The sequence below is a fragment of the Saccopteryx leptura genome, chromosome 5, assembly GCF_036850995.1.
Source record: "Saccopteryx leptura isolate mSacLep1 chromosome 5, mSacLep1_pri_phased_curated, whole genome shotgun sequence".
Classification (NCBI taxonomy): Eukaryota; Metazoa; Chordata; class Mammalia; order Chiroptera; family Emballonuridae; genus Saccopteryx; species Saccopteryx leptura.
In genome coordinates this window covers 48,123,493-48,136,199 of record NC_089507.1, presented here as the reverse complement: position 1 = coordinate 48,136,199, position 12,707 = coordinate 48,123,493, and the positions used below count along the sequence as shown (strand labels likewise).

The following is a 12,707-nucleotide window of genomic DNA, read 5'->3' as shown; positions in this document are numbered from 1 at the left end:
AAGTGCAGGAAATTATATTCGGTTAGCATGGATGGAAAGAGTGAGTGTTGCAGGAAACCTCATTTGAAGGGTTTTGTACATTCTGAGTGGAAATATGTAGGCTATGCTAGCATTCTATAGTAAAATTAACTGGAGTTTCCCCAAATAGGGCTTGATCAAATGCTGCTAAGAAATATGGTGACAAGATGACTGTAATCCAAACAACGACAGTTTTAATTCAGTAGTTTTAGCAGAGTGGAATGTGTCAGTGTGTGATTTTAAATGAGGAGCTAAAGATGAATGTCTGGAAAGTAATTTAAGAAATTTTGTTCTGAAGGAGAACAAAACTATTTGGTGGCTACAGGGAGAATTAAGATCAAGTAAGTTTGATAATTGTATGTTCTTTCTTTTGTTTCACTTTGTTTTTATTCCAGATTTCTGGAAAATTGTATGTACTGGGCTCATGTGAATGACTGACTAGGTGTATATATGTAGAGAGGGAGGTATAAGTATAAATAACTTAGGAGATTTGGTTGTAGAAAAATAATGAAGTTACTCTTTGATGACTTCTGTTTTCTCAGCATAGACAAATATACCAGCTAGGAGTCACAAAAGAACAGAGCTTATAAGGGTTTAGAAGAAAGAGGTGAAGTTATAAAATAATTATGTTGATGCTAGGAACTGAAACTAACTAAGGAAGTAATGCTAAAATTGTCTACTACTATCTGAGAAATGTCACCTGTATTTCCTGTATATTTAAGCCAAATACCTTAGAGTCATTCTTAGGATTTCTTACTCACTTATCTAATTCATTAAATATACCACAAAATCTGTTTATTTCACTTCATACTTATCTCCTGAATTCACTTACATGTATCTATGACCACTGGAATCACCCTTGTCATGCAATAGAGTCCCTTTCTGGATCAATGTAATAGTAACAAAAGGGCCAATTGCCTCCATCCATACTCCTCTCCAATCGTTACCCAGGCCTCTGTGAGGTGATCTTTTTAATTCCACTTTGATCTTATTATTTCCAGGCTTATAACTTTGTAATGAATTTTCTTTATTCATAAAATAAAGTCCAAAATAATTTACAACTGTGAGGTGTTTTTGACCTGTTGTCTTCTTTCCTGTCTGACTCTATTTCTGTCACTTGGTATCTACTATCTGCCTGATTAATTATTTAGCTTCCTCCATCTCTCTATTTATCTCTAGCTCTTTTGGTCTATTGGAAGGATTTTACCCTCTAAGGTACTAGAATACTCATAGTCAAATTGGGCTTTATTACTAATCTTTTACAACTCAGAAAAGATTCAGCTTTCTTAAAAAGTTTTTGACATTCTAGTCTAAATTAGATTATAATGTTTACTCTCATTGTTCTGTTTCCTAGCTGAAGCATATTTATAATTATTTATGTAATACCTTTAAGACTCATAAATGCAAGGCCATTTCTATTTTTCTTATTTCTGTAACCCAATACCAAGCAAAATATCTGGTCTACCACACCTGCTTAAAGAATTTTGTTAAGGCTATTGAACAGAAAGATACATTTATCAACTTTTTACTTACATTTATATTATTTCCTATTTCTAAAGTTGGAAGGTTGAACAACAGTTTTACACATGATATCCTATATAGCTATTAAGTTAAAAGACACTCATTAAAAAGAAATAAAGTAACTTTTGTTTTGTGAATGATGAATGAATTTCAAATATGTAGAGTGAGTGGATTGATACTTCATGTCTTTGAAAGCCAATTGTGTTTAAAGTCGGAATAAAAAGATAAAAGGAGAAAATTGGATAAGTAAGCTAAATATGGTACTGGCTGCTTCAACAATCTTATAAGAAAAATAATATTTAAATCTTCTCCTAATCACTTAACTATAAGAATGCCCTTAATACTATCAAAAAGCTCATATCTTTCAAATACCTTCACATTCTCTCTGAATGTATAAAACCATTAAGACTTTACTATCGCTATAATTAGATCTACTGAAAAAAGTACTTTCTTGTTTTTGTCAGAGTCTGATTATTCATAGTGATGGCAGAACACTTTAGCATGGATTACTAAAATCACAGATTATTTATGGCACATGAAACAGCCCTAATTCATTCATTACTTCAATCAAATTTTTTATTGAAATACAAGTTTACCTTTGAGCTTTAGAAAATGGTTAATGATTCATTAATAAATGCTTATAAATATATGCTAAAATTTAAAAATATAATAATATTGATATTTATTAGGTTTATGTAACTAAGCCTTAAAAAGTAAATCAAACAATCAGCTTGGTTTCTGTTGGTCTTCAGTTGACTCACAGTGGACAATTGGAATATTGAAGTTTGACTTTATTAGCTACTGAAGAGAAAGAAAGACATGGAAATTTAGGGAATGAACAGAATAAAAAGATTTACTTTTATTAACTCTTATTCACCTGATTACTAACTTAGAAATGTTAACAAGGATGTCAGAGAACACTTTTTTTATGTGATTCTAAATAGTTCAGTTATAATCTTTATGCCATGCTATTCATTCATTCAGGCATTATATATGATAGAAATATATGAACACCTATTGTGGTCAAACACTCTGATAAGTAAAGTGAATGCAAAGTAAAAGAGATAGACTTTCTACCTTTTATAGATCATTATAATCTGCATAGGTATTACAAATATTATAATAGATGCAGGTTGAATAAAAAAAATTCTAAAAGTTAAAACAAATGCCTAAAATCTAATTTCTCCTGAAATTAACATAAAGTGAGCAATGCACCAGTTCATTCATGCATTCTCCCCAATCTAACAGGATTTTAAAGTCTTTAGCACCTACTAATTAATGAATTAATTAATTTAAGAACAAAATTTTGAGCACCTACTGTATATCATACCATTTTATGAACAGAGTAGAAAATTTATATTCCTTCAACATTAGATATATTCATAGAGAAAATAAAATTTATATTCAAAGCACTACTTTAGTTTTAAATACAAATATATGTAAGTATTTTCTATCTTTTATAGTTTCTTATAAGCTCCTGTAGCATAAAAGTCATTAAATATATATCTTTTGAACATGTTTAATTTTAATACTGAAAATAAATATTTGGATATCTGAATAAATAGCCTACTATTTATGATTCAGAAGCTTATGAAAAAAATTGAAATTAATGCAAAGGTTGTGTTATATGTGATCTGTGTATACTAGTCTAATAATGACATTATTCACAAAACAAACACCGCATCTGTTCCAGGGAAAAGCTTAGTCTCTTATTTCTTTTGACAGTGTGCAGACCTGGGTTCTTCAAAGCTTCACCTCACAGCCAGAGCTGCAGCAAATGTCCACCTCACAGTTATACCCATGAGGAAGCTTCAACCTCTTGTGTCTGTGAAAAGGATTATTTCAGGAGGGAGTCTGATCCACCCACAATGGCATGCACAAGTAAGGAAACCCACGAATATTTGGTGATGCTAACTTTCACCAGTTTGAAGAAAGAGCATGGTGGAGCCTGTTCCATTCTATTACCATTTCCCCTAAAACAGGCATAATGTTTAATCTTCCAGTATAGTTGTGCACTACATTTCGGTCTTCTTGAGTAAGCATTGAAAAATTTGAGACTTTTATCACTCACTGTCAGAAGCATCTATTTCCCCTAATTTCAAATTCAACATCTAAGATGCGGACATTGAGTTTTTCTTTTTATTTTATGAGTTCTGTTAGTGTTCATGGTAGTCAAATATGAATGATCAATCCATTCTTTGTTCATGGCAGTTTTCTTCTTCTTCTTCCAAACCAGCATTCTGATCACATAAACATGAAGTCAATGGCACTTTCACTTTTTATTCTAACTTGAGCCACTAAGCTGCAAAGACCAATGAGAGGGAAACGTTACAAGAACACGGAGTAGTAAGGGTTGGCAAATCCAATTTAAATGTCAAATGTAAAACCAAATTTTTAGCTAGGGTGTTTGAGCAGTTGCTGTGTTTCTTATGAGTGAGTGCTCTTAACTATTATTAATTATATGATCAAATAATCATAATAATTAGAGTGATGTTTATTATATACATAACACCAACATTTGCAGTGGATGTATTCACATCCATTAATATTTTTGGTGATTTTGTTTTTCTACTGTTCCATACATTTCTGGGAAGGAAACAAATTCATATATTTGTTTTCTTCGTGGCAGTACTTGCATAGATCCTCCATGTTCATAGTCTCTATAGCAAATCACAAAACAAAATGAAAGACAAAAAAAAGTGGATCTGCTCTCTACATAACTATCACTTTTTATGACTTCCTTTGTTTCACTATTTTAGAATCATTAAGCTGTAGTTGCTCTAAAAGATGACAGATTTCTGAACTTTTTATCATTCATTAGTATTAAATACATAAAAACATAATTCCTTTAATAAATAATTATAAACTGAAATATTATCTCAATTTCAGTGTCTGAATTTCATAGTGTCAGTGAAATGTATTTTCATGATTTCTCAAATTGATATAATTAGCTTTATATTGATAAAGATCATTCTTTTATAACAATACTGATAATTTTACAGGTTAAGCAATTGCTAATTAGAAACAATTCCTCTTCAATGATTAAATGACATCATTATATACACTTTTGGGAGACCACATTTGAATGTGATGCATTTTTGTTGCAGTGGAGATTATTTAAATTATTCAAGGAAAAAGAATGCCCAAATAGTAGGGGAAATGTTAGATAGACAATAGAATGGTAAATCAGGTAGAGAAAACCATCTTGAAATACCTTTAAAAATCATTATTATTATTATGCTTTTTAGAGAGACAGAGGAAAGGAGAGAGAGGGGTAGAAAGAACGAGAGAGAAAGAAACATTCATTTGCTGTAGTTGTTGCTCTACTTAGTTGTGCATCCATTGGTCAGTTCCCATATGTGCCCTGACCTGGGTTCAAACCATTAATTTTCAAATTATTATTTTCTTTAAGTGGTCCAGCCATGATCTTTCTCTTTCTTAGCATAAATGTGAGCCTCCCTTGGTGTAAGCATGTTAGGGAATGGAGACAGCATGTGCTCTGGTTGCAAGGGCTTCTTAGCACTCTTTTAGGACTTGAGGCTTCCTATTTTCTCTGTCTTTAGGTGTGTGAATATCTAACACTGTCTCAAAACAGCACTAATTTGTATACAATTCTCAAAAAGACTATCGGGATTTGTGTAGAAGATCTTCCTAATCTATCATCTGTGAGTGTGTATTTTTCTTTTTTAGTTGCAATCATACCACCACAAATACTGCGTATGATCCCCCTGAATAGATGGCTTGATTGATGTTCTAATGGAAACCTTGAATTTGGTTTTTCGTTTAGCTCTTTGAAATTAAGTTTATAGTTCCAATTATTTTTAACATTTTGGTATATATACAATATTGAAAACAGAATGTTATAAACATATAGTAAATAAAATCAGACAAAAGTAAAGATTCTAATAAATCTTCTTAAATCAAGGGTACTTCTCACGGTTCTACTTTAGTTCATATATCACATCTACAAGCAGGCAGTGGAATTTCATTACATTATTTTTAGATGCAAATCTGTCTGAGCTTCTACTTTTTACTTCTATGTTAGGGCTTCACATAAATTTGAGTTAATTATTTTGACTTTAAATTTGAGTTTCACATTTGCCCCCATCCAATTATTGAGGGTCTGTTATAGTAGCAGAGTCAGAAGAAAAGGAAATCAAATTCCACTGCATTTTTACAGATTTAGATGCAGGTATATTTCAGTTGTCAGGAAAAAAAAATCAGAAATTTGGCAATTTGTACAGTAGACATAGTTCAGGTATATTTTAGTTTTTGGTTTTTGTAAAGAAAACTTATAAACCTATATAAAATTTTTATCTCAAATAACAACTCCATAAATATTTACTATTAAATAAGGTAAAAGTTATAGTAAAAAATAATACTTTTATTTCCACCTTAAGTAATGTTTCAACTTTAAAAATGATTGGTCATATTGAAGTATGCAAGGTTGTATGTATAGAAAAATTCACAAGATTCAATAGTAACGATAACCAGGGTGGGGGATGTTTTGTAAAAATGATTTTGGTATTGAATCCTATTAATTTAAATGATATTTTGTAGCTTTTCTATCACTTTTAAATATAGACCTCACCAGTCATGACTTAAAAATATTAAGTAGGAATTAATATTAATCCCTATATTTAGAACAGTCAATGCATATTAATATACTTAAATTATGTCATCTTATATTAATTAATTTTTGCTTACGAACTATTCAACTACCACTATAGTCTATTTTATTATCTGTCATTAAATCTTTACTCATTAAATCTGAAATAAATATAAATTTATTTTGTCTTTGAGAACATCTACTCACATAACAAGAGCTGACTGAAGGTTTAATTCTAATTATTTAAAAATTAACTATAGTATCAGACATTATGCAGCCTATCTTTTAAAAGACATTATTTTTTATACAAATTTTAACTTCACAGCAAAATTCAGAAAGATTCAAAGATTGGCACTATAGTCCCTGCCCGCACACATGTATAACCTCCTTTATTATTAACATCCCCCACCAGAGGAGTAAATTTATTGTAATTATATGTAATCAATTTTAGTTCTCTTTAGTGTATTAATTATTAGTTTCAGAAATACTTAAAGTAATATATAAAGAGATACTATTTATTATTTTTTATAAATTTGTTCTGCTGATTCCTCAAGATTGGAATACTTTTATTCTTCCAAATGTTATGTTTTTGAATTATTTTAAGAATATATTTAAATTTACAATTAAGTAAAATTCATAATTTGCAGAAAGCACTATCTTAAAACAATATAAAATTTAAAAATATAAAACTTTATTAGAGATTTAAATATCAACCAATTACTTAAATTCTAGTGTTCTCCTAACATATAATGAGGAGTTTCAAATGCTGTTGTTGAATTATAAGTAGATAGATAATCTATTTTGAGGTAAGCTAAGACTATTTTTTACTTGCAGAAAATTTCATAAAAAGCCACATTTAAAAAATCCAGTTTTACTTCAGCTCATTGCTTAGTAATCCTTTATGTTTTTTCCTTGGTTTTAGAGACAGTTATTAATGAGGAAGTAATAAATTTAATCCCCAAGGAGTATATTTTTTTGTATTTGATAAAAGACTTGCCCATTTTGAATATATATTTTTATTTAACATTATTATGCATATACAATTTTATTCCATAATTATTTATATATACTCTAATCAAAATATCTGTTTTAACTGAATTAATGTTACAGCAATTCCAAAACAAGTAATTTCTATAGGGTATACATTGTCCTACAAAACTATTGTCCCTACAAAACTATATCAAGATTTTTCAAAGATTATTACAAATGATGACTCTTTGACTCTTCCTACTTAAAAAGATTAATTTAAATCTACTTCCTTCTTCTTCAGACCAGAGATTTGTGTAGTAAAGCTACCTGATTTTATCATCTTAAAAATATCTTTTTCTCACTTTACTTTGCAAACCAGGACCCCCTTCAGCTCCTCGGAATGCCATCTCAAATGTTAATGAAACTAGTGTCTTTCTGGAATGGATTCCTCCTGCTGACACTGGTGGAAGGAAAGATGTGTCATATTATATTGCATGCAAGAAGTGCAACTCCCATGCAGGTGTGTGTGACGAGTGTGGAGGTCATGTCAGGTACCTCCCCCAGCAAATCGGCCTGAAAAACACCTCTGTCATGATGGTGGATCTTCTCGCTCACACAAACTATACCTTTGAGATTGAGGCAGTGAATGGAGTGTCCGACTTGAGCCCAGGAGCCCGGCAGTATGTGTCTGTAAATGTAACCACAAATCAAGCAGGTAAGTGTGATGCCCAACCAAATAATGTACGTTAGGCTGAGCTCTGTCAGTTATCTCTACAGCTGAAGGTTAAGTCGCCTGAGATCTGTGAGACAACTTCTCATGAATGAGAGGGTTAAGGCTTGTAATAGAATACATCTCAAAAAGTATTTCTTAGTTTTAAACAAACAAAGACTATGGCTTTCTAAGCAAACGCAGCCAGAGCCAGGACAAAACATTATGTTTCAATTGAAATTTTCATTAAAAATACATTTCTGGCTCAAGTCCACTTATAGTGAAAAATTTTGACTCAATTTCATGCAGTACAATTATTATAGTTCAGTTTACATTTTTTGTTGTTTTGTTTACTTCAAGTTTTTAACTTATTATTTTAATATTTAATCAGGCTGGTTTTATTTGCTTGTTTGTTCATTTGTTTGTTTGACATCACAATTTAACTTTCTTGGCAAATTGAAAATGTCGTTTCTTATTATTTCTATTTTTATAAGTGCATGAAATGAATTATTCTTTGATGAATTTATTTATCAAAATAGAATAACTATGAACTATGTACAACCACATGAAAACACATCAATCTTTCATATGAATATCTTGGAATTATTAGGTAGAAATCATGAAGGAGTAGGGAATACAGTTCTGCTTGACATAGTAGTTTCTGTCCAGTTTCCCCTTAAATATTTACTTTGAAACCAAAGATAAACCATGGCTGAATTAATAATACAACCTAGTATGTGGCAATAATCATCCAAAGCCTGTAAGTAATTTCTCACCTGTTTATGCTAACAACAGGTACCTGGGAGTGGAAGGAGTCATTAAAAGCCAACACATTGTAATTTTTCTCTATTTTCTGGCCACAACTCTCAGTTGAAAGGCATAAGCTTGTCACCTCATTAGTACCTCAGGTGGACATTTGTCTGTGTGGACATCCTTGACGGTAGTACTCAATGAAATAGGATGTGTTTGAGTGGAATCAAACTTAGTCATGTATTAGTATAAGATTGTAGTTTTTGGAATAACTGAATTGACAAGATAATATTGATAGTAATCAAGTCTTGGCCAACATAAATGTGAATTGTTGGATATACCAAATAAATCAAGTGGCTATCACTGAAGAGGAAGAAAATGGATTCAGTTGAGCTTACGGTTACTTTTGATTGATAAAACTGAGGAAAATGAATATTCAAGAGTATACAGATGATATGAAGGTATTTAAGCAGTTTACTAATAATTAATCTGAACATTTTAAATGTTTAATCAATGTTGAATAAGTGTTCACAGAAAACATTGCACACATATATGCTACATTTCTCAGTGAATTTATATTTTGCTTTATTTACTCTTTAGCTTAAGGTAGAAATTTTAAAAAGGGTTAAAGAACTAGACAGGAGTAGTGATAATTAAATTTCCTTTCAGTGTAGACTCAGCTGTTCGAATTACTAACATTTGTCCATTTTTCATCACAGTAACTAAATGTCACTAGTGCTCAGTAAATATGAACTGTCTTCCCACATCAGAAAAATGCTATCTTTAAACATGTGATTTCAGGTTTCTTGGGCAACATCTTTCAACCTTATGTGGCTCTACTATGACTCTTCAATTAACATATTGAAAGCATATTGAATAATCACTAAGAGTTGTAGTCCTTTGGGAGAACATTCTCTAGCTTCCGTAACCTTAAGTTCTTTGAAATATAGAGAGTATTTCTCTGATGAACTAGATGTAGGAAATGACTAAATTCTTATTGATTGATTGATTGATTTTTAGAGAGACAGCAAGAAGAGGGGAGGGAGAAGGGAAGGGAAGGAAAGCATTCATTTGTTGTTCAACTTAGTCATGTACTCATCGGTTGTTTCCCGTGTGTGCACTGACCAGTGATCTAACTCACAACCTTGTCCTTTCAGGAAGATGCTCTTAACCAGCTGAGCTAATCACCAGGGCTAGGCAATGACAATTTTTTAAATGATGTGCTTAATAAATATATATTTGTTCTTGTTGTTTTTTTGTCTTGCTGGCTTGTTCAAACTACAATTTTTTTATTATAAATACCTTAAATACCAAGAAAGAATAATGTTCATCCAGCTGTTAAGGCATGGCTATCATGTAAAACAAACATTTGTATTCAGAGAAAACATATTGTTGAGTTTTGCTTTTTTACAAGTTCTCAGGGTACACATACTGTAAAATCTTTTATAATCATACCAAAAATTATTTTTAAATAAGAAGATTCTTCTCAGTATCTGAAATTCTAGACCAACTAATTCTCAATTTCCACAAAAATTACTGACTCCGAGTAGCCTCTAAAAAGTCTTAGACTTTATGTTACCTTTGCTAAACATTTTTCAAATAGCAACATTATACAAAGGGAACTGTGGAAATTAGTTTTTAATGCCTGATATTTTAAAGCATTCAGTAGAAAAAAAGTTAACTGTACCATATATGCATTTTATATAATACTTTTTTAAGTGTATTTTTACTTTAGTGTTAGTCTCCTCTAAGGAAAAATATTTTTGATATATGCATTTCTTAATTGATTTGTTTCAAACCTTTAACTTGTTTGCTTTGCTTGTTAATTAATTTTGTGACATCAATAAATATATGAACTGTTCAGCTTTGAAATATTATTCAGAAAATACAAGACAAATAGTATTTTTATGCTTTGAAATATTTTTATTGTTTATTTTATTTATTTTTTCAATTACAGTTTATATTTAGTATAATTCTGTGTTAATTTCAGATATACAGCAAGTGGTTAGAAAATCATGTACTTTATAGCATGGTTCCCCCACTGCTTTAAGTATCTACCTGGTCCCATACATAGCTTTCATGATATTATTGACTATATTTCCTATGCTGTAATCTACATCCCTGTGACTATTCTGTAACTGCCACTTTGCACTCCTCAATCCCTTCACCTTTTAAAACAGCCTCACAAATCTCCTTCGCTTTGGCAACTGTCAATCTCTTCTCTGTATGTTGAGTCTGTTTCTAGTTTATTTGTTTACTTGGTCTTTAGATTCCATATATACCATAAGTGAAATAGCTATTTTTTTAAATATAAAAATTTTTCAATAAACTAGGAATTAAAATTGATTAGGTAACTCTGGCTGATCAGTCTATAAAAAGAAATAATTATTTCTTGCTGAGGATAGTGATTAAATGATTAATTTATGGATGTTTATACAGCATTTGAAACATTTTCCTACCAATATGAAATCTAAAACATTGCTTTTGCAAGACGTTGTACAAATTTAATGTTACTTTTTACATGCAACTTAATAATCCTGTAAAAGCAAAGTTTAAGAAAAACTAAATACTAGAATTAGTTGGAATTTATGCTCCGTGTGAAATGTAGCAAATAGTACTGAGGTTGATAGGAAAATCTGTAAAATTTTGTGAGAATTTTTATGGTCAAGAAAAATAAACACATTTATAGGGAAAAAAGAAGTAAAAGTAATTTACAGAAAGGTGAAAGAATACTGTCTGTAGGGACAGAGAAAATGATAGGAAAATTACATATGAATGTATTAATTATCTAAAAAACTAAACAGTCAAATTAAAGTAGATAAAATGATAGAAATGCAAAACATGCATTATTAAACTCTTAAACTTAGAAAAATAATAAAATTTATTGCATTCCTACAGGTTTTTTAGTAAGTTTATGTTTTTTACAATATATTTTTTTAAAATATTGACTTATATATGATAATCTTTCTTTTTAAAAGAAGTATTTAGATGATTTACATGACAACACTTGTTCTGTTTAATTCTTTTAAGGTATATAAAATATATCTCTTTGAAATAGATGTATAGATGGCTAGGTAGATAGAGAGATAGATAGATAAATAATATATCAGTATATAACATGAAAATTAAAAATTCTATTGAATGTAGATACCTTAAAGTTTTATCTGTTCACAAAATAGTGGGCATTTATTATATTCTTCTGTAAACAAAATTTTAAAGTTATTACTTTAAAATAACTTTGCACTAAGTATACTATATCAAGCAAAAGTTTAAAGCCACTTTAATATATACAAATGCATATATTATCCCAGAAAAAAATAGCTTATTCTAAATAAAAAATAAACAAAATTACTAATATTTTAATATTCAAAGGTACAGAATCCTAATACTGAACTGTATTGAGCACATTTCAATTGTTTTGAATTAGATTTTTGGGTTTTTTCCTCAGAGAGCTAGATTGACATGATATGAGTTACAAAAGGCATCAGATACTTTGGAGGGGATGTCCCAGCTGCCCCAGACTATCTATTTTGATTAGTTTTACTTCTTGCAAAGCTGTCTGGAAGACATAATAATTCTCATTACATCAGGTTCTTTCAGTGTGATGCTATTCATGTAGTTGACCAGCATGATGTCTCATAGGATGTTGAGATGATCAGGGGTTCTGAGGACTGAACTGGGCTGTAGTACTAGAAATTGAAGAGAATAATAAAACAAGATGGGGAAAGTACAGCTTTGTTGCTGCCAAGGGGGCAACAAAAGTTTTCTGGTGGATTCTGTTTATACAGATGTTAAAAAAAAATGTTTATATGCACTTGTTAGACCATTATTATAACTCTTGTTAGGGTCTTTGTTGATTTTCTTTAGTGGAGAAACCATGTTGGCCAGGCTGTGTTTGTAATTACCACCTGAAAAAATGTGCAATTGTTTGCAAAGCTTTTTTTGGCTTCTAGACATACCAAACAGGTCATTTAAATCTGCATGCATCTGTAACCCCTACTGTTTATTTTTCTATATTTATTGTGTTTGTACTAATGACTGCATTTCCCCAAGGATACAAGACAGATTTGTGTTTACTTTTTTTGGTGTTAAGAAGATGCTTTAGCTTTCTATTATTGCAGTTTTACAGTT

General features: G+C 30.4%; 1 protein-coding gene across 5 annotated transcripts in view; it reads left to right on the top strand.

Moving 5' to 3' along the window:
• The window catches only part of EPHA5 (EPH receptor A5), a 373,740-nt gene that overhangs the window by 174,608 nt on the left and 186,425 nt on the right, over nucleotides 1–12,707 (top strand). For 4 of the 5 annotated variants that reach the window (XM_066384549.1, XM_066384547.1, XM_066384548.1 and 1 more), the window contains exons 4-5: nucleotides 3,265–3,420; nucleotides 7,497–7,832. The exons of the other annotated variant lie outside the window; for it this stretch is intronic. In XM_066384549.1, the coding sequence (XP_066240646.1) occupies nucleotides 3,265–3,420; nucleotides 7,497–7,832 (492 nt within the window). The remainder of the gene's footprint in view (nucleotides 1–3,264; nucleotides 3,421–7,496; nucleotides 7,833–12,707) is intronic. 5 annotated transcript variants of the gene reach the window in all.